This window comes from Phyllostomus discolor, chromosome 5 (assembly GCF_004126475.2).
Source record: "Phyllostomus discolor isolate MPI-MPIP mPhyDis1 chromosome 5, mPhyDis1.pri.v3, whole genome shotgun sequence".
In the NCBI taxonomy this organism is placed as follows: Eukaryota; Metazoa; Chordata; class Mammalia; order Chiroptera; family Phyllostomidae; genus Phyllostomus; species Phyllostomus discolor.
This window is the reverse complement of record NC_040907.2, coordinates 128,950,116-128,977,462: the sequence shown is the minus strand read 5'-3', so window position 1 is coordinate 128,977,462 and position 27,347 is coordinate 128,950,116. Positions and strand designations below refer to the sequence as shown.

The 27,347-nt window shown below is 34.8% G+C and overlaps 2 protein-coding genes across 3 annotated transcripts in view; one reads left to right on the top strand and one right to left on the bottom strand.

Moving 5' to 3' along the window:
- LRRTM3 (leucine rich repeat transmembrane neuronal 3) overlaps window positions 1-25,774 on the top strand; it is a 170,702-nt gene extending 144,928 nt beyond the window's left edge. The window contains exon 3 of the mRNA XM_028513308.2: window positions 19,500-25,774. Within this exon, the coding sequence (XP_028369109.1) occupies window positions 19,500-19,709 (210 nt within the window). The 3' untranslated portion in view covers window positions 19,710-25,774. The remainder of the gene's footprint in view (window positions 1-19,499) is intronic.
- The window catches only part of CTNNA3 (catenin alpha 3), a 1,497,017-nt gene that overhangs the window by 1,002,707 nt on the left and 466,963 nt on the right, over window positions 1-27,347 (bottom strand). The window lies entirely within an intron of this gene.

Sequence of the window (27,347 nt, the reverse complement as noted above, 5' to 3'; positions counted from 1 at the left end):
TGGATTTGGCACCTATATGGGGGTGGAAAGAGAAGCGGCAGCAGGTTAATTTCTACCTTTCAAAGAGATTTGGTGTTTATAATTTAAAACAAAACTACTGAAGTATGAAACAAATTGTGGAATTCAGTAATACATTTAAAGAAACTAACATTAATGAAAAAACTAGACTACATATATAATTCCTGCTTGGTGTTTTATCATTCAGTCCCAACATCAGAAGAGCTGCTGACACAAGTTTTTTCTCCTCAGACAGGAAAGTTATTATTTTATTATTTATCATTCTCTTGCTTAAGCTTGCTTGTTGGTGTTTATTCACCAGGCATCATCCTCCTCATTTTGTGGATGTACATAGAAAATGTGAAGTATCGTGCTTAAAGCAAAAGGTATGGATAAGTAAGTCCATATCTTATACTACAATTTGAATTCTCATTCCTTTTTATTTAGTTGGATATTTGACACTTGAACTATGATACTTTCCACTAAGAAGCCAGCCATTCCAATAATGGCCAAATATTTCTCTCTCCTTCCTTTAGTTCTGATAGAGCTTATAAACTTTGGAGCACTTCAATTTGATTTTATCTCAACTATAGGTTAATGTGGCAACAAGTAATAATTATTGGAAAAATGACTGTTGGCAGCAGCATTTAAAACATACTTAATTCTCTGAGTTCATTTCAGCTATATATTGAACAGTGAAAGGAGAGTGACAAGCAGTGAATTGTGCAGAAAAAGAAAAAGGGCATGAAGTATTTCAATCAATCAGGAATAATATTATAATCATCTCTTTCACTTATTGATTACTTACTATTCCAGGAAACACATATATTAACTTCAGTGCTAACAACAAAACTGAAAGGTAGGGATTATTATATCCATTTAATAAATACTAATATTGTAGCTCAGAGAGGTTAATGAAATTGCCCAAGGTCAGTCACCTGATACATTTGATGAAGATTGACCCTTTCTTTCCATCCCCATTGTTAGTACCCGGTACGTGACCTCTGGCCCTCACCTACTTACCTCATCTCTCACCTACTATTCTATTGTATTTTCATCTCATGTATGCATTCTTGTTGCTGTTCCTGCAAATCCATCATTTGATCCTGTCATTTTGAGTTCGATTCCCTGGACCATCCATGCTGCCTCATGCCTCTGTGCCTGTGCCTGCATGATCTTCCTGCTTTGCTCCTAACAAGTTCCTATTCTTCCTTCAATGCTTCGCTCAGGAGTCTCCTCTCTGAGGCCTTCCCTGACCCCAGCCGGGCAGAGCTGATCATGCTCTCCTCTGAGGGTAGTGCACAACCCCATTTGAGTCTGGGCTTATTCACTGTTTATGTCCACCTGCCTGGATCCTGCTTAGAGACTGGAAGCTTCTCGAAAACAGGAACTAAGCTCCAATTATCTTTTAATTATCAGTATCTAGCGCAGTTCCTGAAACCTAGCTGGTGTTTGATAAATAGGAATACTTATACTACCCAGGTAGAAGTTTAAACTGGACCCAGAGTGATTGCAGATGATGTGGGGTAGGTCAACCCTTTCTCCACTGCAGCGCCAGTGAGGTCGCAGTCAGCAGTCTCCAGAACCAAAAGGGTTTCTTTCAAAGCTATGAAGGGAATTTTTAAAATTACAAACTAGAGAATTATACTGGATTTTAGTTAAAAATTAGATCGGTTACTTCTTCATTTGCTGTTCATTTCTCCTGTTATATTTATTAATTATCTAGGATATTAGTTGGTTTGAACAAATGCTTGCTCTCTTACAGTCCATCTGTGCTCTCCTCTCAATAATGCATTGGAGTCATAAGGGCTGGATTTATGGCCTCGGTGATTTCCACGACACAAATCACGATTTCACTACAGCACTGAGCAGAAGGGAAAGCTAATGGGTGAGGCAGAAAATGCTTAATCAACATCACTCATGGCATAAGGTTAAAACCCTAAACCCCCAAGCAGATTTTGAAAAGGGCTACACTCAAAACCCCAATCTCTAGAAATGCATTTCCTGTACCATAAAATTGAGAATCACTTCCTTTTCTCCAAAACTCTCCATTATTTCACAGGCCTCTTAGGGATGCAAGGCTATGAATAACTCAGCTGGCCCACAGGGAAAGAGATCCCTGAAGGAATGAGGTGGGAATACATTATTTCCAGGAAGATACTTTCCTACCCTAAATGCATGCCCTTTCTCAGATAAAATAGAGTATCTATTCTGCATCAGCACAAAGAAGAAAATTTCAGAATTTGAGTGCTGAAAGAAATCTAAAGATCAGCTATTTGTCCTGTATCTGGCAGAAGCACCTTCAGACCTGGGTGTCCAGGGGATGGACTGCAATATTATTAGTCAAGAGATTGACCAAATTTTGGTGACTAGGCGCAACACACCTCTTGTATCAAGTGCTTGTGAGTAGGAGTGTAACTGCAATGCTGAGCCAGACAGGCATTTCTGCTGTAGTCATGCATTCTAACAGAAGCCACCTGTGTGCTCTGACAATAAAGCAGGTGTGCACCTAAGGATCAGGAGGGTCAAATGTGCTCAGGGGACCACTAAGCATCCCAGTATAAAGACTTCTGCATTATTAAACTTCTTGAACTTTGAATCCCTTTAAAGACCCTCAGGAGCTACACAATTAATTGCAGAAAGATTCTACCTTTCTTCAAAACCAAATTGTTAATGTCTTCAAATAAAAAGAGAAGGTCTAAAATATTACCCCAGCACCATGACACAAAAGTAAGCCACACAGTTGTTTTTTCATTGAACACACTGTGAGGAACAAGGAATCGACATAATGGTGAGCAAATAGGTCAAATACATTTTTCAAAATTCTATCATTGGGCTACATCTAGGAAATAACATCTCAGTGCTAAAATGTACAGTCTTATTTTTTCCTATCATCCTCATCCCAAAACAGAATGACCATCTCAGGGTGTTGCTTTTCATCAACACATTTTAGCAATGTCCTTGAAATTTTAACTACAGTTGAGTAATATCTAAAATGCTCTTATTTTCTATAATTTTTTGTTCTTAATGTACATTTTTAAATTTCCCTGCAAAGCAAAGAAAACCTGCATTATACAGATACTAGATGGTGATTACAACTCAATGATAAAATCCTAGTACATTTATTAATAAACCATGCAGTTTCCCCCCACCCTGGCACTTTTATGTGTCTCAATTTTATGTCCCATAATAAAAAATTATGAAATCATTAAAAATAAATGTCACTCAAAATACATTAGTCCTCCCCATAGACATTTCGAATGGTTCCTGTTACGTACTTGTAAAACTTTGTTTACTCACAAAAGCTATAAATAGTTCATTAAAATGTAAACAAAGCAAATAAAAAAAGCTTATGGAGAGAAGAAAGATAAAAGAAGAAAAATCTAATAAGCCTTCTGTTAGGATGAGAGAGAGACATGGTAAATTCAGTTGAGAATATGATATGTTTCAAGGTTAACGCCAACTCAAAGAAGAATTCCCTTGTTTGACACAATGTCTCAGGAAGAAGGTACCATCAGAGGCTCCAGTGTTTCCTTATAAACAAGCACAAAATGCCACACCCTGAAAGCACTCTCTCTTTGCATCCATGCTCACAACTAGATTTTTACCTGTGTTTTTTTTTAACTTTTTACTCACATATTCTGAATGATTATAGAAACTCAGGGGTAGTAGACAATTGATCCCCATATCTATTGCTCCTTGAATTATCCTAAACATTTGGCACAATTCTGTGCCTGGAGCGAGGATTCCACAAACAGTTACTACTGAAAAAGGGTAATAGTAAGAAAATTCAAAGATGATCCTATTAGGATCCTATATCCAAGGTATGTCCAGAAAGTATCCGACCATGTCATATGAAAAATAGAGACATTTATAGAAGATAGAAGGGAAAAGACACATTGTATATAGAACAATGATGCCTCAATCTTCTTCAAAGTAGGCACTTTGGGACCTCACACAGTTCTCCCATTCACCATCAGCTGCCCCATAGTATTTTCCTGAATTTCACTGATGGTCTGAAATGTCTTCCCTTTCAAAGGTGATTTTAGTTTTGGGAAAAGCCAGAAGTTGCAGGACACCATATCTGGGCTGCAGCAGGGGTTGAGTCACCTGGGTGACTTAATGTTTCACCAAAAAAACCCTGCACGAGACATGATGCATGAGCAAACATGTTGTTGTGATGAAGCTGTCAATTACCCGTTGCCCATAGCTGTGACCTTCTGAATCATCTGAAAAGTTTCCATGGAGGAATATTCAAGCTTAATGCAAAATCTGACACAGATTTATTGGTCTGTTCACTCAGTCATTTTGAATATGACAGCCACACAGTACACATACTCATTCAATGGCATCTACCAACCCCACTGACTAGTACAGTGAAGTCGTCATTGGTCACACATGCACATTCCAGTCCACCCTCTTTGGCTATCAGGTTACATCAAAGTCACACAAACAGTTCTCATTATATTAAAAATTTCTGGACTTTTTCTGGACAGACCTCATATCTAAATGATGCTTACATACATAAAATATGCTTATATGTAATATGCTTATATATCACATATTCTAAATTATTTATAATATTGAATATACTTATGTAATGTCACATAATATCAGAACACCATCAATAGACATTAAAACCAAAGCTGATGGGAGTGAGCCACATATTAAGAAATATATTAACTTAAAAATTAACTATAGTTCTACTCTAAGGATCATTTAAATGAGAATACCTTCATTGGTAGCCATGAGAAAATAAAAAATCATTTGACTCCTATAAATTAGATTCTCTAACTCATACATTAGATTTCCTAATCACTTATTTTTATAAGATTGATGATCAGTTCTTCCATTCAATTCTGATACTTTGATAAGAGACACTAAAATAACAATGAAAATTAATGAATTGTTATACTACCTATAATGGCATAAAGCTAAAATTTTCACAGAGAAGCCAATATCCCATATAGAATTTATCTGGAATATGTCAATAAATTAAGGTTCATCCTTTATCTTATGTCATCTGGGTTTTGATTAATAGTATATTATAGAACCTAACAATAAGGAAACAATAATAAAAAACTCTTACTATAACTACATTATTTTATATTTATACCTTGTATATCACCAATTGTCCGATCATGTTAAAAGGAGCTAAAATATATTCTCTGAGTAGAGTATCGTGACAATAGTGAAGACTGTTAATCAATCTCAAGCTTGAGTTTTACTGCCCAAACATGGCCTATTCTTTAAAAATGTATTTGACCCCGCTGGCGTAGCCCAGTGGATTGAGCGCGGGCTGCAAACCAAAGCATCGCAGGTTCAATTCCCAGTCAGGGCACACACCTGGGTTGCAGGCCATGGCCCCCAGCAACTGCACATTGATGTTTCTCTCTCACTCTTCTTCTGTCCCTTCCCTCTCTAAAAATAAATTTTAAAATGTTAAAACAATTTTTTTAAATTTAAAAATATATTTGAGAACTATGGGACTTCAGGTCAAGATGGGGGCATAGGTAAACACAGCTCAACCTCCTCATCCAACCACAGCAAAAATTACAACTAAACTACAAAACAACTATGACCCAGAATCATCAGAAAATCAAGCTGTATTGAAGTCTGACAACCAAGGAATTAAGGAAGTCACATTCAACCAGAGGAGTAGGAAGGGTGGAGACATGGAGACGTGGAGATGCACAGAGATGTACGGAGATGTGGAGATGTGGAAAGGGTAGTCCCACATCCATGTGTGATGGGTAAATATTGGGAGGAATACCTCAGGAGTGAGGGGTCCCAACTCCACACTAGACCACCAAGCCCAGGGTTCCAGTGCCAGGAAGATAAACCCCCATAACTTCTGGCTGTAAAAACTAATAGGTCCAGAAGAAACTTCAGGAATCTAAGGCATCTCCATTTAAAAGACCCATAATGGACTCAGAATTTATGCAGACTCACTCCCTCTGAGCTCCTGCACTGGGGCAGCAGCTAGAAGGGCACCCATGGCATATGGGGAGAAATGGAAGTACCTGGCATCAGGGTGAGTGTGGGGGGACAGCTTCCTCCTGATAAAACTCCAGAGGCCAGGAAATGGTCATTGTCCCCTTTCTGAGCCATTCCCCATACACAGCCACAGTAGAGACACCATATCTGAGACTCCATCAACCTGGTCAACCTGGTTCACAAGGGTTGCCCTACCCTGGAGATTACCTAAGGCTCCACCCCACCAAACTTACCAGTGTGATTTTCTACCATAGGCCATGTTACTAAGATAGGGAGTCAAAGCAGCTCTACCTAATACATAGAAACAAACACAGTGAGGCTGCCAAAATGAGGAGACAAATATGGCCCAAATGAAAGAATAAGACAAAACTCCAGAAAAAGAACTAAACAAAATGAAGATAAACAATCATCCAGTTGCAGAGTTCAAAACATTGGTTATTAGGATTCTCAAGGAACTCAGGTACTTCAACAGCATAAAAAAGACCCACTCAGCAATGAAGGTTACACTAAGTGAAATATAGAAAGATTTACAGGGAACCAACAGTGGAGGGAATGAAGCCGAGAATCAAATCAATGATTTGTAATATAAGGAAGAAAAAAAATTCAATTAGAACAGCAAGAAGAAAAAAGAATAAAAAAAAAAAACAGGGATAGGCTAAGGAGTCTCTGGAAAAACTTCAAACATATCAACATTTGAATCATAAGGGTGCTAGAAGGAGAAAAGAAAGAGCAAAAAATTGAAAAATTATTTGAAAAACTAATGAAAGAAAATTTCCCTAACTTGGTGAAGGAAATACACATACAAGTCCAGGAAGCACAGTGAATCTCAAACAAGATGAACACAAAGAGGACCACATCAAGATACATCAAAACTAAAATACCAAAGGTTAAAGATAAAGACAGACTCTTAAAAGCAGTAAGGGAAAAGCAGAGAGTTACCTACAAAGGAATTCCTCTAAGGCTGTCAGCTAATTTCTCAAACAAAACATTGCAGGCTAGAAGGGACTGTCAAGAAGTATTCAAAGTCATGAAAAGCAAGAACCTACACCCTAGATTACTCTATCCAGCAAAGCTATCATTTAGAATTGAAGGGCAGATAAAGTGCTTCCCAGACAAGGTAAAGCTAAAGGAGTTTATCATCACCATTATTATATGAAAAGTAAAAAGGACTTATTTAAGAAAAAGAAGATCAAAACTATGAACATTAAAATGGCAATAAATTTACAAGTATCTATAATTGAATCCAAAAAACAAATTAAGCAAACAAGCAGAACAGAAACAGAATCATAGATATGGAGATCATTTGGAGGGTAATCTGTTGGGATGGAAATGGGGAGAATGGGAGAAAAGGTACAGGGATTAAGAAGTACAAATTGGTAGATATAGAAATAGACAGGGGGATGTTAAGAACAGTATAGAAAATGGAGAAGCCAAAGAACTTACATACATGACCCATTGACATGAACTAAGTGGTGGGAACTATCAGAGGGAATGGGGGGTACCAGGTGGAGGGGAGCAAAGGGAGAAAATTTGGGACAACTGTAATAGCATAATCAATAAAATATATTTATAAAACTGTTTTTGATATCAACTTTGAATCTTGAGTCAAAACCAAGCTTTTTTTTTTAAAGATTTTATTTATTTATTTTTTTAGAGAGGGAGGGGAGGGAGAAAGAGAGAGAAACATCAATGTGCAGTTGCAGGGGGCCGTGGCCTGCAACCCAGGCACGTACCCTGACTGGGAATCAAACCTGCAACATTTTGGTTCACAGCCCACGCTCAATCCACTGAGCTACGCCAGCCAAGGCCAAAACCAAACTTTTATATACCTAATAAAACAAGGTGATTAAGAAATAACACCTCACACATTTCCTTATATAGTGTATTTTAATTAATTTGAGCAAAGCTGTAGTTGAGAAAAGATTATCTGCATATATATGTGGTTGAGTACATAACACTGAAAAAAGATAAAATCATTTACCTTCTTTATTATTACTAAGACATTACATTGTATAAAGCAAGATAACAGAAAATACACCCTAAAAATGATAATTTTGAAATTCTAGGTGTAACTGTGAAGAAAAGAGACTGTAATTGAGAAAACATTGAGAAGATAAAACACTAAGAGTGAGATAATTGATCCCCAGCCCCAACAGTACTTCCAATCTGCCTGCTGACAGCCACCCCTCACACAACCTGCATGTGCTAATGTCATTTAGAAGTTGATCCTAATTTAGATGTTAACGAGAATTGTTTCAATGTTAATGAGAATTATTATAAAAGCTGTATTTTCAGGACTTACCTTTTGAAAAATTCATAGTATCTGCGCACATAAAAATCTGAAATCATAAATTAGATTAACTGTGTAAATTAGCTCATCCCTTATTATATCTTCATTGTAAACATAAGTATATAAATATAGACCATCTGTGAGAAGTTCTATTCCTTACCTATCTTGCCACTAACAAAAACTTTCAAAATTTTACTAATACACAAGCCTTTACAACCCATGAGAATTCTTTATTTTCTATCAAATTTACAGTGGAAATAGGCAAATAATATTCATATAAGTGAAACAATGGCAACATATAAATAAGAACTGGCCAGCACTGACATGGTATTATCTATACAATATCTCACACCAATGGTAGAGTATCTTCCCTTTACCCCCACTATATCCTAAAACACACCTTCCCCCACCTAGGAAAAATAGTGTCTAACAATTGCTTGCTTATGATTGATTTTGTTCATTTAGCATCCCAAGAGTACTCAATAATGGACAGGTAGAAATGAATATGGACAGACTGATGGATGGATGAATGGGTGGATGAATGATATTTGATACTTATGAGTATACATATATATAAAAATTCTGAAGAAATTCATAGCAGGAGCTCATCCCTACAGAGTTAAATTCAGCTGAGGAGTTTTGCAAAGGAAGTGTTAGTTGAACTAAATTTCCAAGTACATAAGGATTTTTATGTAACTTAGCAGATGTGCACAGAATATTATCTCATTTAGTTTGAACATAATTTCAACTAAAGTCTGAATTAATTTAATAATAAAGTTGGAGAAAAACTAATACTAATCAGCAAATAGTCACATCACTCGAAAGCGTGTTGGATTGGAAGACAACTAGTGGGATTCAGCAAATCCCAGGGTGCTTCCCTCTAGATACTTGAAAGGAATGAGAGCCCCTAAGAAAGATGGGTAATCAAATCCTGCCAAAGCAGGACCAGCTCTCAAGGTCAGCATGTCAAAAGTGGAGCCTGTTTTATGGAGAATGCTAAAACTACAGGAAGCTAGTGGAGATGAAAAAGCCAGTTGGAAAGCAAATAGGATATGAGAAATCATGACAGAAAACCAACTATAAATGCCAATGTTCAGGATATCCACATAGGGCCTCTGTATGAGACTAAAATGCCATTAGTCATAGATACAGAGAGTTCTTTCTCTGTTACTCCTGTAACAGTACCTAACACTGTTATTTGTTGTTTATCTTGTAGTGTTTAATATAATTGGTGATTTTCATTCTCACTGATTTATATGAACCTAGATTGAAAATATGAACTGCCATATTATCATTAGCATTATAAGATTCTTGAGTAGAATACTGTAACTACAATTTTCAGGAAAAAGAAAAAGAAAAATGACATCATTTTCACACTGATTAGCAACTGCACCTCTTTGCACAGCAGTCTGAAGAAACAGATTTGAAAAAATAGCATCAAGATTAGTGGGGCCTTTGAGCCGTAGGCTCAATTTGGGTCCCATCACTTTACCTGGCAACAGTGTAGATGTAGCAGGCATCGGGCTGTGCAGAAAGATTTACATGTAAATGAAAACAATTTGGGGCATTTTGCTTTGCCTCAGTAGAAAAGAAACATCACTTTTCACTGGCCCTGCAAAAATAAAATGGAGGTTAACACAGAAGGAATCAGGGCAGAGTCCATTACTGGGAACGCTAATTTGGCATGTGCACCAAACTCTTAGAGATCATGGGCCAAGCTTCCAAGAAGCACTAAAAGAGTTTGAGAAATGCAGGTGTGGAAGGTATTGAAAGACAAAGCACAGATATAACACTGAAATTTACAGGAGTAAAATCACCAAATTCAGAGTAATTATTTTATTTTTAATGTTACTTTTTAAAGTTTTATATATTTTAAATTTATAACTTATTTTACATAATGTAATAAGTTAAAATTTTTAAATGAAAATCATTAAAAAAATTTAATAACTGAAATAAAATTAAGAAGTTCTCAGACATAATGCAGCATTATGCATTATGTACCTAATAATTAGTGGATTTTTTAACGTTCACTCAAGCCCTCTACCTCTAAACTTTATTGGATTACCTCAGTCATATAGTTCCCATAAAGCCCAGTCAAAACCTTCTGAGATGAGGGTTTTTAATTTCTACCCAGATAATACTAAATACCCTTTCTCTACTATTCATTTATTCGTATAGTCATTTATTCATTAAATACACAGTCAGTGCTTCACTATATTTAAGGACAATATGAAACAATATAAGGCATAAAGAAACATGATTGGTCAGATTTTGGCACTCAAAAAAGGCTATGGTCCAACATAAGATAAAATATCTGCATAAATAACAACCACAGAAGACAAACTTCAAAAAATACACATAGTATACAAGTAGCACTGAGGAAGTGCCTTAATAGTTCAAGAGAGAAAGAACAAGAACAGGAGTGAATGAGGGAGTTCATGAGTGAATGAGGGATGCCAACTTGGGAAAATACACTCTTCCTACGTGGAGTCTTCCCTTGCTAAGTGTTTTTTAGAATGGTTTATGTTCTTTCCAGGAGCCTTAAAGACAAGGACTTCACGTATCTCCAGCATCTAAGGCACTCAGCAAATCTATGAGGAAGTAAATAAATTAATGAATAAATATATCTATTTGGTTTTGTAGACAATAGCATATGAACTTATAAAAATAATGCATATAGCTGACCCCTATTTATTTTTTGTTGCAAAACTGAAATAAAAACAAATTGTTTTGTAAAGAACAAAATATATTCACAAATGATAATGTCATTTAAATATTTAAGATATATTTTTAATTTCGAAGATAAAGTGACCTACCTGCATTTTATGACTGACTGGGGGCAGTACTGACTTCACAAATTTACAAGACACACATAAAGCTATTAAAATTTGGGATTTTATTTTAGCCTAAATATATTTTGGTGCAAGGAGAACTATGACCTTACAAATAAAACTCAATTTTTTCCCTTTATGATTTCACTCTGCAGGAGCTCACTATAATGTATTTTTCACACAAAAGGCACTAAAAGAGTTACCCTGCCAACAATGTTTTCTTTCGCAGTATTCTCAAATTACAGACACTTGAAAGTCCTCAATATCACACTGAGCTCCTGCCTTATTACCTTATACTTGTGATCTCAGGATAGCAATTGTGACTTTAGCTGGCAATTTAGCTCTTAAGAAAATACCAAAATTGAGTAGTAAGGTCTGCATTACCTTACTACTCAAAAAAGTTTTGTTTTTTAAATTTAAATGTAGAATAACATAAATTCAGACTCCTAATTAAGTATTTCCTGAATTTTTTAAAAAAATGAATTACTAGTAGAACCAAGATAATTAAATTTAGTGATCCAACAGTCAGTGGTGCTTATACAAATTAACCATTAGGATGCTAAAGAGTTCTGAGAGAGACTGCCCTTCAAACAGATAAATCAGGTTCAGAGTAAAATGTATGATCTCTGTAGTAGAGTCTATAAAAACAAGTACAGAATCACTCTCAGCAATATTGACTATCACCAATAAATCTAGAAAATAACATTTCCAAACAGAAAGATGGCTAGTTCGTTTTACATCACAAAGGAGAAATGATATATTTAGCAGAATCAGCCAGTCAAAGCACAATGTATTATATATATACACACACACATAAATATATACACATACATATACATATACACACATATACTCATATATATATATACACAAACACATACACACACACCCCATGCTCTGATGGCTGATAAATACATAAATATTTATAATATATTGGCTAATATATACTTACATGCAATAATTTGTCTTCTTATACACGCATGCAATAACTTGTCTTCTACCCTACCGCATTCACTGCCTTTCTTGAATTACTTGCACTATTTGTCTCCCTCACTAGTCTTTGATTTCACCAGAAAGCAGAAATTGTCTTATTCATGTTTGTTCTCTACTTCCCCAGCCTTGCTGTTTGTCCACACCTATCTATAACCGCTTTTTACATACAGAAAAAAACCGAAACAAGTATCATTTAATATAAAACAAATACCCAAACTACAGATTGATAGAGGTTTTGGATTTTTTGCACCTTTTGTTGAAGAGAAAAGCTAACATCATTTAATTGCAAAATGTTTCTACCAATTTCTAAGTCAACACAAAAATTTATCTTTGAAATGCCTGAAGTTACAGATATTTGTATCGGAGAGTATATATAAGGTTCCTGTCCTAGTCCAGAATGCTCTCCAGAGTACAGCCTTCTCCTTATACTTTGTATTGGCCAACAGAGTCAAGTAAGAAGCAGAGAGCTCTAATTTTGAGGTGTCACATCTACCCATACCATAAATCCCCAGTAAACTGCATGTTTCTTTCCAGAAGACCTAATATGCAAAAAAGCAGTGTCATCAAGTTATGGGGTAGTATAGCATATTATGGTGTTCACCCTACTAGAAATCAGATACAAATGTTGAGAAATGGTGTTTAAATAGAATCAGACACATCATATCGTGTTCACTTCTCCAGGTTCCAGGACCAGTGTGTTAGATGAAGTGATAAATAGGCTGTAAAAGGTAGCGATTAAGAAGTCAGGCAACCAGTTCTACAATTCACCACATGAGTAATTTTAGACTAATTATTTAAACTACCTTAGTTTTCTCAACTGTAAAATGGGGATAATTATATTTATCTTACAGCAGCTTTGGGAGGTTTAAAGAAGGTGACCTAAGTCCAGCACGTAGCACGGTAGCGCTGCACACAGTAATTGCCCAATGAATGATAGTGATGATAATGAGGAAGATGTTAAGAGATGTATCCAAGGCTTATAGTGACCAAGACATGGAACAAGTGCTCACAGCTACTCAAATAGCTAGGCAGAAAAACTACTGCAGAAATCCTAAAGAAATTAAATTAGGATCCAAGGTAGATGACTTTACCATTCTGCCAGGGAATCAAGCTGCAGTGTAATAATTGCTTACACTATTTCTTCTCACGTAACACATTTTCTCAACTGCCTTAATACTTAGAAACCAAAATAGTGATTAACAAAATTTTCAAGATGGGAATCTAGCCAGTAGGAAAGGCATTTTCTTTGAAGAGTTTAATATCAGTCAAATAATACCAAATTACAGATTCCCATTCTGACTCTAAGTAAAACTACCAGCCTGTATACAAACCTCACGTTTGCTAGGACTGAAACAATCATTGCTAAGCAATTCCCCAAACACATCAAATAGCACACATCCTAGCAAAACCCAAGGCTACCTTGAAACTCAGCTTACATAAGTAAAACAGAAGGTAGAGGCATCAAGATGGACAAGAATAAAGTTATTAGCAAGCATATTTTTTAAAAAGTAAAACTTCTTGAAACTAAGAATTTATAAGCAGTGGTGTGATACAGACACACCACATACATGTATCTATGGATATATACTCATATACATCCATATATATATATGAAATAATGTATTTAAGGAAACTAATTTCCTAAAAAGTATATTTCAAATCTCACTTCTTTCCAAAGACAGGGTAAGGCTTCGGGCACAACAAAAAAAAATAAAATAAAGATAAAAAGCATTCACTTTTTTATATGTTGCTTACATTTAGTTAAAGAAAAATATAATCTTTTCCATAAATGAACTTACAAATATCTAGTTTTATTTGCAATTCTACTGGTTAGGAAAACCAGCCATGCAATCACAAAGGCAAACAAGGTGATATTTTAGTGCTGACGGAGATGAAAAAAGTGCATGGAAAAGACACATGTCAACTAATATCAAAAAAGTAAGTAGCAAATAACAGGATATTTGGAACAAGGGGCAAGAAAAAGTATGACTGAAGGCAAAACTGACTTGGTTTGTTTTCCCCTTAACAAAATAGGTACCACAGGGAAGAAGAGCCAGATTGGATCCAGAGATGAGCTCAGTTTGAGACAAATTTAGACATAAATTAGAGATATGACGGCATACCTCATTGTGTTGGGCTTTGATTTATTGCACTTCACAGATACTGCATTTTTTATAAACTGAAGGGTTGTGGCAACCCTGCACTGAGCAAGTCTCTGGCAACATTCTCTCACTGAAAGCTCAGATGATAGTCAGCAATTCCTTAGCAAAAAAGTCTTTTTTAATTAAAGTATGTACATTCTTTGGCATAATGCTACTATGTACTTAATCAAAGATATTGCAGTGTAAACATAACTTTTATATGTATTAGAAAACCAAAAAACTTATGTGACTCCTTTATTGTGGTATTTTTATTGTGGTGGTCTGGAACCAAACCTACAACATTGGAGGCATGCCTATATTACTTTGAAAAATATTATAATGACTATTTCTTATTATGTACATTAATAGGTAGATATAAACTTCATTAAAATGAAAATTCATTGAGTTTAGTAGATAAAGACAGAAGTAAGAAAACTGGACTCTAAATTGCAGCATAAAATGCAAAATAGTGCCTTGGTAGTGATAAAGCCTACATCTCAAAAAACAAATTCCTTCATGAAGTCCATTTCTCTCACTATATGAAGATCACTGAAAACAGTAGCTACAAAAACCCTAAAGTATCATCCTTTAAACAACCTGGAGAGGTGGAATTGTCACTAGATAATATCTGGCTTATATAAATGGAGGATTCCTACTGTGATATACAGGAACAGCATGAGCACTCTGCTCAAGAATCATCAGTGGTAATATTTAAGCTCACTAAAAATTCCATTCAGAAAGAACACAACAAGCAAATATTTCCTATGTTTTACAATTCTAGAAAGGGAAAAAATAGCCTTTTCATTATTTCCTCTCAAAAGTGGACTGTCACTTTCTATTCAGAGTATTATACTTAAAATTACCCTTGCTACCCAAAAGAAGAGATTTTTAAATGGCTTGTAATTCAGTAGCCAAGATTTAGAAATAGCCCAAGTGCCTGTCAGTAGATGAGTAGATAAAAATGCTGTGGTACATTTACAGGAAGGGATACTACTTGGCTGTAAAAAAGAAGGAAATTTTACCTTTTGTGACAGCACTGATGGACTGGAGATGATTCCTCTAAATACCCTATGATCTCATTCATATGTGGAATATAATGAACAAAATAAACTGACAAACAGAATAGAAACAGAGGCATGGACACATGGAGCAGACTACTGACAGCTGTCAGAGAAGAGTGGGGTTGGGGGTCTGTATGGAAGAAGATGAAGGGATTAAGCAAAAAAGCATTTCCCTCTGGTCATAGCCAGAGGGGAGGGGGAGGGGGAGGTGGGCAAAGGGGGATAAATGAGAACAGAAAGAGACTTTGCTTCAGGTAACGGGCACATGATATATTGTGAAAGGATAGTTTTGTTGAGTTTAACACTTGAAACCTGTATGGTTTTCTGAACTGATGCCATCAAAATAAATTCAATAAAAAATTAATAATAAGTAAGTAGCTTGTAATCAACTAATTAGAATATGATCAATATATATGCATGATTATATATATGAACTTGTATTTGTACAAATATATGTAGATATTTATGTAGTAAATATAGGTTAAACTGAGCATTTTGTTTACTTAATTACAAATTGGAAACTTGAAAAAACTATTCCTCCCCTTTAAAATCACAAGCTCAAAATTATATATGAATGAGCAAAATACCATTAATAATGACTTATTTTTATTCATCTGACTATAAATTTTTATATGTAAAAGGTGCATATCATTGATAATGAGACAGATACTGGAAAATTATTGCTTAGGCAAATACCAGTGATGTCAAGAGAGGAAGTAGTTTAGCAGTCAAAATTTTTCCTAAGGGGAATTTCCTAAATAATGAGTTAGCTACTACCTCTCATTGTTAGAAAAGCATATAATGATTTCTTAACTCAGACTCTACATGATATATGTAAGTTTTTATATCCCTGGACATCCACAAATTATGCCTTAATAATTACCTCACCCGGAAAACAATGACCTACAGGACCAAAGGAAACCATAATTATGAAGAGTTTACCACATTAATATACACTGCAACTGTTAGCTCTCTGAAAGACTTGACAAGATGCTACAGATACTTTAAACAGAGCCCACTGGCAAACGGTCTGGGGAAGCAGAGCCTGGTTAGATTTAAACCTCCTACTGCCCTTCCTGGAACCATACGGACGAGCCAGTGAAGCACCTAGGGCTGCTGTTCATTTCCACTTTGTGAAAGAACATATTTGGGCCGTCTTCAGGTAGGTTCAGTAAGTGATCTATTGTCCAAAATGGAACAATAGGCATAAACTGGGACTGCCCTATTGAACACCCTATCCATCGGGGAGAGCATGACTGTGTGTCTCCCCAGATTCAGTATATCAAAATGCAGCAGCTAAGAATGGAGAAAGAGACAGAGAGAATGAACTGAGTACACCAAGGTCAGACTGGAAAGCGAAAAGAAAGAGCACAAAGTCATTTGATGGTTATGTGAAGAAGGAGCTGCTTTATTTACTGACTTGGCAACAAGAAGGCATTCACATAGATTGTTTCTGAGCCTCAGGGTATCAGTTTAATGACAATGGATATCCTCTCCACACTACCTAGGCAGAATATATGCCCATATTATATATGGTATGTTATATCTACTTACATATCTTATATATACATGTTTTATATACATAACAAATATGTAATAGTTGTCTAGAACTAACATATCCTCCAAATTTGCATTTTTCATACCTGATTTAAATGATTTATAAATCACAATTGGCTACAAGACTACACACACATGTATTTATGTATATATTGTATGTAAAGAGATGGGGTTTACTATAAATACACATGTGAATATACCCAGTGCTAACTCTTAGATTTGCAAAATCATTTAAGCCCCAATGCTCATTCTTTTAGATTTTCAAAAGCATTTAAGTCAACCTGGAAAAAAAATCTACTGTAATATTGTATTCAGATATGGTTACCTGTTAAATTCTACTTACTGATACATCATACTTTATTGATATTAAGATGTAGTTTAATTTAAGAATCACTTTCAGTTACAGGGAGGGAACTACACGTTAAATATCCACACCAATTATGAGTGCTATCCAGTTTCAGAGACAGAATGACATGACTTGGCATCATGGACACAGACAACATGTGGTGACTTCGGAGGGGAGGGAGATATAGAGAGGGACTGAATGCCAATGAAAAAAATACAATTAAAAAAATTTTTAAAGTATAACCATGGGTGAAGACATATATAAGAATAAGAAACTATCTAAAGAAAATATGTGGAATACTTTAATAAACAGTGAGGGCTAACAATTTAACTGACATGGTTTGAGTTAGGACTTGTACTCTGGGTATCAGCAGGCTCTAGATAGTAAAACAAGCAGGGAGTTATGTGTGTGTGCATATACATACACACAGAATAAACATATTATGGTTTATTATTGTTCCTAAATCATCACCATAGAAATCACAAATTACTGTAGAGTTAATTCCAAGCAAGCCAGGAATGATATAACATATATGATCCATAAATTTCCATGACAAATAAGAAGAAATATATTAAATCATACAGATATATGACCCATAACCAATTACACAGCATTGATTTTCCCAGAGGCTAATATGAAACTCATGTACCTGATAACAGTTCTATTTTCATTCTCTCCTATAACTCCAATCAATTCATGTTACACAATTACTTTTGCATAATATTATATTTTAGCTATCTGAGCTATTTAATCTATAGAAACAGAATTCTTACTTCTTATTTTAAATGAGCACCTTGGAAGCATCCTATTATTTTCTCTAAGATCCTTCAATCACCTTGATTATTTTTTTAAGTATATGTCTTATATTCACATATCAGATAACTGCATGTGTCAAACTTTAAAAATCCATGTAAAAAGAAAGTTACTCAGGTATTTAATTTGATGAACTGGATTACATTTCTGTCTCCAAGGACTATGCCCTGAACATCTCATACATTGAAATGTTCGTATTAAAATAATAATCTCAAAAGAAGTGAATACTATTATTTAAGAGGAAATAAAGAAATACTTGCTAAACCAACATTTATTGAAGAAAAAAGAAATATGGGTAGCAGAACAGAAATGGAATAAAAAAATGCAAAGCGGGTTGGAGAAAAAGGACCAAGTAAAGAATAAAACCTAGACATTCTACTTTTCTTAGCCTCAGGATCTAATCTCAGCTGACATCAGAAAGGAATTTAATCTGAAATGCTCAAGCAGAAGCATATTTTACCCACTCACGAAAATGAATGGCAGAAATTTTTATCCAAGGCAATTTAACAACATGAATTAGTAATTATGGTATTAAAAGGGGATCAGAGCTCAGGGTTCCTCATATCTGCCTACTTTTTTAGACAAGTATCTATCTTACTGAAAAGCATGGGGATGCTCTCTAGATTGACATTTGACATTTTAGACTACCCATTGTCTGTAACGTGTGTGTTTCCTTCTGCTCATAATGGTCACTCTTGTTTTTTTTTCTTATATCTTTAGATTTTGCATTTTTCACTAGCTGTAATTAGCAAGGGAATCCCTTCCTTATACACACCTCTGTTTCCTTCAAAACTAGCATCGTCCTTTCATTCTTTTAAGACTTACATAGGAGTAACAGATTCTTCCTGGGAGTTCTCTAAACCTTAAATTTTAGATATATAGGCCAAATTATAGACATTAATGTTTCAAGGAATTCTCATGGAGAAATAAGCATTAAGAAGTTATTGAGTGACAAGAGCCAAACTGACTTGCCTAGACAATTCTCTTCTGCAGAGGGTTTCAAAGTGTGGTTGTGGATTAACAGCACCAGACCCATATGGGAACTTGGAGAAATGCAAATTCCAGGTTTTACCCCTAACCAACAAAGTCAAAACTCAGGGGATGGAGATGGGAGTTGGGGGCAGATGAGGAGGCAGTCCACATATAACCGGTATTAGTTTTCCTGGTTCTAAACCCACAATTTCATCCCAGTAGAGAAAAAGCATTTTTCTGACTCTTCCAATAAAGCTTTTAGCATTTTCAGAAGCACTATGCTACTATTCTAGTTAAGAATTGAGCAGCTTCATCCCAGGCTCTGAAACTGTCACACTGTGTCTACTAGCATGAGAACAAAGGACAGTAGTGGGAGAGCATGAAGACACTTGAGCCACAGATGCAACCATAGAGTTGTAAGCACCCTCACAGTCTCCAGATCTTGCCCTCAAAGTTGCCTGTCTTTTTATAACTGACTTTTCTTGTGTCATTTTCCCCCAGATACCATTATCAATGAATGTGTCAACCTTTCTGGCATACGACCAGCCTACAATAAGTTACTGTGGGGTGCATCACGAACTTCTCTCTCACAAGACCTTCGAAACGAATGCACAGGAAGACACAATGGAAACACACCTAGAGACGGAGCTGGACTTGAGCACAATCACAGCCGCTGGCCGAATTGGTGACCATAAACAGCATCTGGCTTAACTGAGCTCTTCGGTAGCCAAGAGTTGCCACCAAACTTTGTAACCTCAAGGACAAAAATGAGGAATATTTGTTCATTGTGGACTCTAAAAACAAAACAAAAAATCCCCTGTTAAAATAAACAAAAATCCAAGATTGATTCATGAAATAAAGAAGACATGAATTGTTTCAAGACTACACTTTGTAATTAGCTAAGTTGTGCAGTATTTTTTTGACTTAGAGTATTTCCCTGGAAAAAAATCTTTTTTCCCAAAACTCATCCTACCTATCTGTAAAAACTGTACAGAGCTAATGTATTTTTCATATTGTAAAATTTCAAAATTATACAAACAACTGGTATGTACAGTACCATAATTTAATTACATTTTATGTTACAAACTTTACATATTTCAGTTTCTAAAATTTTAAATTAACAAAAATTATTTCTTGTGTTACTCAGAGTCACTCAGTTTTGTAGGGACTGTTTTGTTACTGCTTTTGTGCCCAGAAACCTTGACTCTCCAATTCTGTGCTGTGAGAAACATGCACGATTTTTATCATGCTACTACGTAGAATTTTATCTACTTGTTCCAGAAATAATACATTAACCAAAAAGGGTTTAATTGTTGATGCTTGTTAAGAAGTTCTTCAATTACATAGCCAGGTTTTTCTTATAAATGGAAAAAAAATCAAAGAGTTTTTCTAACACTTCTTCACAGACTTAACTGTTGCCTTGAATTACAGCCTAGTTTCTAAGTAGTGAAATGTAATCATAAAGAGGGATATTTTAACAACATATTTCCGAATGAATGACTCATTATTTCATTCTTTTGAATAACCTATTGTTAAGGGTGGGAGGGAAGCATGGACAAAACATCACTGGAAACAAAGGCCGTAACCACAGCAACAGACTTTGAAACGCTTAAAAGGTACAACTGTCAGTGACAAAGAAAAACTTGTTACATGTCAGTACTTTCGGGCCAAGGTGGAAGAATAGAGCATAATTGTACAGTAGCAATTTTTCTCCTAATTAACCCAAAGTGGTTTACCTAAAAATAATCATCAGTCAGTGCAAAATGTGCCTGGTTTTTAAGACAACTTCTTATTTAGAAATGTGAGGCTATATTTTGGGAACATCTCAAAGAAAATATATGAATTTTTTAACTTTGTTTGCTACATCAGTTGTCTCCTGGGAAAGGAGTCTAAACTTCCGCAGCTCATTCAATATAGACATGAGCTGTGGTGGAGAACTCATTGCTCACGGAGACTGCAGGTATCCCAAAATAATCTAAATGGTTTATATTGCAGTCCATAAAGAGATTCACTTCCAAATTATCTGAAAAAATAACCTGGAATAATTTGAAACCACTTCAGATCATATATTGATTTTACACTTGTATTATATAGTTAATTCAAATCAAATTATGAATACCTGACCTTTTAGAGCCTGAAATAATTGTTTCTGGTGTTTGTTTGACATAGGTTATTGTTTGAAAATATTGGTTACTGTTGAAAATATTGCTAATTTATCTATGATATTCACACATTCTTTTGTGTGATTTTTAATATAAAACTACAAGTTTCAATTGCTGTTGCAGTAGAAGGAGCGCTTTTTTATGTTGTCATTTATAATCATGACATCAAAAATAGGTCAAAAATATGTCAATCTAACAGGGGTCAAACAATCAAATACAATGAAGAAAACAAGTTGTAAAAACCAATGTCGAATGTTTAATTTTTTATTTCTTCTAAAAATCATACCTATAAAAGTCTCTAGTTTTATCATGACAAATTTAAGAGCAGCTTCAAGAAGAATGAACTTAAAAAATATACAGCAAATTTTTATTAAAAATATCCAAAGTCAGAAAGAAAAAATATGTTGACAGAAGCAAACTCTCTTACTAATTTAAATCAAACTAAATGTCATAGTACGTGTGTCAATTATTTAACATCCCAGATTTTGTGGCATATTTTGCATAAATTATTTGCTATTCAAAATTTTTTGTCATTTTAAGTCAAATTTTTATTTTTTCAATTTCTAACTTCTTTGCACACTATTCTTAATCCTCTAAGTTGAAAATTTGCTTTGCACAGATAATAAATTTATAGAGTTAATTATAAATGTATTATTTGTGTCTAAAATCAAATGCAAAATTTATTACTATGTACATCAAAATGTCATTTGCAATTTTTCTTATTAGAAGCTGGCCTTGCAAACATTCAAAAATCATTTAATTTGCATAAATAAGCAGTTTATATCTATTTTCAGACATTTTCAAATTGATAAATGACTTTAAAAATTTTCAGGTTATAGGGAGCCTCATAGATATATGCCCTTGGTTTTCTGAAGCGAACCAGTTTCTTTCAACATTTTAAGTTCATCTAAAGTGAAAAACTTAAATAGAAGCAGTCACCTTGGAAACCTAGCTCTGTGCATCTAAGGACTTACTACAGTAGGAGCTAAATAAACTAAGAATTTTGAGATTTCTCATATTTGAAATTAAACTCAAAACATCTTTAACAAAAACAAAGAGGAGGAGGAGGGAGAGGAAGCTGCTTCTGCTGCTGCTGCTGCTGCTGCTGCTGCTGGGTTGTTTGCTTAGTTTTCATCCTGCCGCGCCCAGGGTAGGGGTTGGTGGGAGTGAGGACCTGCTAGAGAAGACTGTGTCTGGAACCATTATCACATATTTACAATTTATATACTACACTTGTGTCTAAAACCTTTATTTCTAACCTACCTTTTTCAGCATTTGATAACCCTCCTAACTACCTTGTCCCCATGTTTCCCTTCCTGTCTATGCTCACCTATTTAAACAACTGAAATGTTTGTGTTTGGAGTTGAAAAATGCAGAATTTGACCCCAACATGGTTATAACAACAGCAAGAGCTGTGGCAAACAATAAAGTTATGCGGAGGTTTATAACCACATTTCACATAAATTATCTCATTTTGTCTTCATAATCATCCTATGAAGACACATTAGTCTCGAAGTTGAGGTTTACCCAAGAATACATGGCTAATAATTGTTGGGATTGAATCAATCTCAAAGTTCAGAGCCTGTTAGTCTTTCCTCTATAGTAAAAGCCTACTCTCTCTGACTGGAGCCAGAGAATTTCCAGGGACAGTAAACAGAATGAAAAAAAAAAAAAAGGTTAATGTGCTATTTAGTAATTCCTAATTTAAGTCAGTTCCTCTATCTATATGGGCTAAGTGAACTTTTCCTGTGTGCTATCCTGGGCTCTCACATTAAAACTCTTTGTTCAAAAAGTATAACAAGTTACAGACTTGTTAACATATTATATCTGTAAATGGGCAGAACAGTTACTTACAGGAAGTGGATGTATATTGGCCCTAAAGTAGACATAAAATCGAGAAGCACAAGAAAAGAAATCAAAGATCATCTAAATGGAGATTGCGTGGGTATTATAGAACAGATCCACAGTGCCAGTTTATATACATGTTCAACTGAACACATAATAAATTCAGAGCTAATCTGGAAGAGCTTTATAAATTTTTTGTTCTTTTTTTTTGTTCCAACAAGACTATTTCTTAAACCATGAATTCTTATACATGTTTTAATAGAGAACTGTTTCTATTCTGCTAATAAAAAATGAATTGTAATTTATCCAAAATGATGTATAGAGGCCAAAACATGCTAACAGGCAAATGAAATTTTACTAATTAGCTCATTTTTATCAAATCTCTAGCCCTACTCCATCCTTAATATTCCAGAAAATCATACAATGATACAGGTTTCAATATAAATTATATCATTAAGGGAAAGAAAGCATGTCCATGTATAACATTTGAAACAAATGACGTGCCTGGGCCAGGTTGCTCGGTTGGTTAAAGCATCGTTCTAGGCACCAGGGGGTTTCAGGTTCCACCCCAGGTCCAGGTCGGGGCATATGTAGGAGGCAGCCAATCCATGTTTCTCTCTCTCATTGATGTCTGTCTGTCTCTGTCTCTCTCCATCTCTCTCTCTCCCTACCTTCTGTCTCTCTGAAATCAATAAACATACTATCCTCAAAATAGGATACAAAATAAAAAATGAAAAAGACAAATGACATAATCCTAATTTGAAACCAGGTCAGTCTGACTCCCCAAACTTCTAAGAAATAGCAAAACCTTTTTGCAAAAATATTTTCTAAAAACCACCATATATGGGAGTAAAAATATATATTTGTTTTTGTCTGCTCCTGGCTAGAAAACAGATGTTATCTCTCAAACTAAACATTCAAAATAGGTAAAGAAATTGAAAGTGCAATAATATATACCGATGTGAACTATTAGAAAGCTGGAAGAAAGAAAATCAGATGTGCTGAGTAGATGGCAGTACATAAGTGAAGAGAAAATGGGACTGGCAGATAACTAGTTTCAGGAAAGACGATGGTGAGAAGTCTCTAGAGTAGTTACACCTTAACACTGGCATAGCTCTTAACAGTTTATCACTCTGGAAAATAAATAAATAACAAATAAGGTAACACATAAAAGTTGCAGGTCCAGATGGGTTGGTTACCCAGCAAGAATCCAGATGAGTTGGTCTTGTAGTGAGTAAGACCTCCCAACTACTTCTATTTTCTTAACTCACCACAGCTGTTCTCTTGCCACCAAGGGCAAGAGATCCAGGACCCACGCTTTCAAAACTCGGACACACCCAACAGGGTAGACTGACAACAAGTAATTGCGCATCATTTTACTATCAACTGTAATAGGAAAAAGTATTTGAAAATTAAAAACAAAAAATACCAGTGCAGTGACTGGTTATTTTTAGAGGGCTCTCATGGCTTGCATTATGATTTCATCATAAGTCTGCTTATATTTAACATTTTTAAATTTAGAGTAAAATTCATGTTTTAAAAAAATCCAGTTGATCTTAAAGCAAGAGAGTGCTTCAGCCACCTAGGACTTAGAGCATTCTTTTAGTTTCTTCCTCCTCTTTTTCCCCAAACATTTATAGGTTTTGTTTTATATATGTGTCTTCCTAAAATGCTAAGTGAACATTTGTTTTGTATAAATAAAATATTTAAACTGTAATGAGGAACCTTGTGGTAAAGGATTCTTAAAGTAAATACTTTTTGTTTTCTAATCGAAAGCAAGGTGCACTAATTTATTTTTGTAAATTGATCTCCATATATCTTTTGTTATATGTATATGGCAGCACGCACGAATGCGTGACTTTGAAGGTTCTATGATGCAGTCTCTGCCGGAGTGCAGAAGATGAAGGACTGACTCTGAGTTTTGAGCAGGTGTACACAGACATGATAGAGTGATCATTTTATCTGTTTCACTTATTGAAATTATCTGGATTCATGAAAACAATAGTATTGAGATAACATGAGTGGATAAAATTGATGGTTTTTTTCTACTTATTGATTTAAACTTTTACCACATCATATCTTCTAAGTTACTATTAAGAGATCAAAATGACCTCAAATCCTTTGGGTTCAGCCTATATTTACTGTATCAGATTCTGTGAAGCTAATCTCTGATGCAGAGTAGGTTTTTCAAAATATTGTTGAAATGAATTTACTCTTACCAAGTCATTCAATTGCTTTTTATTCCAGTCTAAAATGATTAATTCTGGTGCTTTCTTCTGTCAATGTGAATCTAGAATTCTAAGTCTAGCTGAATGCTTTTCTTGATTGGAGGAATGCACAGCAAAGGGCAACTACACATAAAAAGGTCAGGTTGTTTCCTGGCTGTGATTTACAGGAATATCTGAAGAGTCTTAAGTCAGCTGGGTTGTTCACTTATCTAACTCAGTATTTGCTCCCACAGACAATAATATAACAGCGGAAAAGGTAGAAATGGGGAGAGAGGATGTATAGGGCACTGTGCTGTCCTCGTCTCATTCTCAAACCCTTTTAGGAAATAGGTCTAACCACTATTGTAGAAAAGAGAATAATAAGGATTACGGTAACTGAATAACTTGCCAAGGTTCATATAATAGAGTTCGTAATTCAAATCCAGTTCATCAGACTCTAAGGATGTGCCCCTACCACCCAATAGCTTATTTTCCAATGTGAGGAAAGACCATAATCAATATAATTAAGCTCATATTTTAATAAACAGTATGGGAATTTCATGAAAAGAATACATCTTTCTACCCCTAAACAGAAAAATTATATAGACTATTTCACGCTCTAGAGATGCCCTTCAAAGTCCAAGTCAGCAGCAACTTAATGGAAAGAAATATTCATTACCTTCTTAAACCTTTATACATTGTTTCTTGGAAAGAATGGACATGTGAAAAATTCTTCAAAAGATAAAGGCTCCCAAATATTCATGTGTTATTTTTATTTCCAATTTTCCTAGCATATTATGGAATTATTTTTCAAATATTTTAAGTAGATATCCACCATATAATTTTCAACTGGCCAAATATGGAAAGTTGTCAATTGAAGCAAACACTGTATAGATGAACAGTCAATAAAGTAACTAAATGCAAATAACAAGGTGAAGAAAACCACCAATAATCAATAGTTACATATGTTAACGGGCAATGACATAGCTTGGGCTTCAGAATATTTCCTAGGAATGACTTTATGTGGGGTTATTTTTTATGGGTACATTATTGCTTACACAAATGACCTGGGATCTGGGAGCAAATTACATAAAGAAGCAGGAAGATAGCCTTTATAACAATGTAGACTCAGCTTGTCCTATTATTCAGAATATAATCTATATAGCTTATGTATTATATATATAATTTTCCTTGCTAGGGCAATGGAAATGTTTTCATCATTATGTGCAGATGGCCCAATAAATTTTTTAAGTTTATTTTTAAATTCAAATCTTTAAATATATCTTCCTCACTCTCACCTTTTAACAAATGATTCTTAAATAGTATTGATTCCATTAGTGTCTCTGGAAAATTTTTATTAAACCATTGTGCTAACAGGCTCTTCTGTTTCTCCCTGAATCTGCACAAGCCCAAGGTAATGTAATTAGGAAGTTACATTAGCATGTTACTCCATCACACCATCTGAAACGTAGCACCTACTTAAAACACCTTTGTCTTTTATAACATATGTGAGATTCAAGAGCTAGTAAGATAGTGTGTAAGTTACAGTTCTACTAAAAACTACCACTACTGTGACAAAACTATGCAATAAATTTAAACCAATTAATAAATTTGGCAAAGAAAGAAACTCTAGCATCCTGAATCTAATAACATTACATCTGCTCATTCTGGCACCACTGCCTATACAGAAATATCTGAAATAACTGATTTGAAATAGCTAGAATAAGAATGATTTTGGACAACAGAGATGGTCCTGGGTGGAAGACATGGTGAAAGACAATGAAGAGGAGAAAAAACTAACACATACTAAGAGGTAAGTGAAGGAAATATAATTTATTGTCATGAATCTGCAAGTAACTTTTAAAACTAAGACTAAGAATTAAAATTTACAGTACCATTTACACCATCAAATGTCATCAGGAAAAGCCAATATAGACATTAGAAACCTAAAAGCAAACAGATATTTGCAGTGGTGATACACATTAAAGAGACAGAATTAATTTCACCAAAAAAGAAAAAACATTAAGAATAAAAATTAGTTCAAGAACTATCACTATTGCTTATCTAGAGAGAAACTGAAATATCATAATAAAAGATTCAAACTAAATACCAAATGCTCTTCTCAAGACCAATTT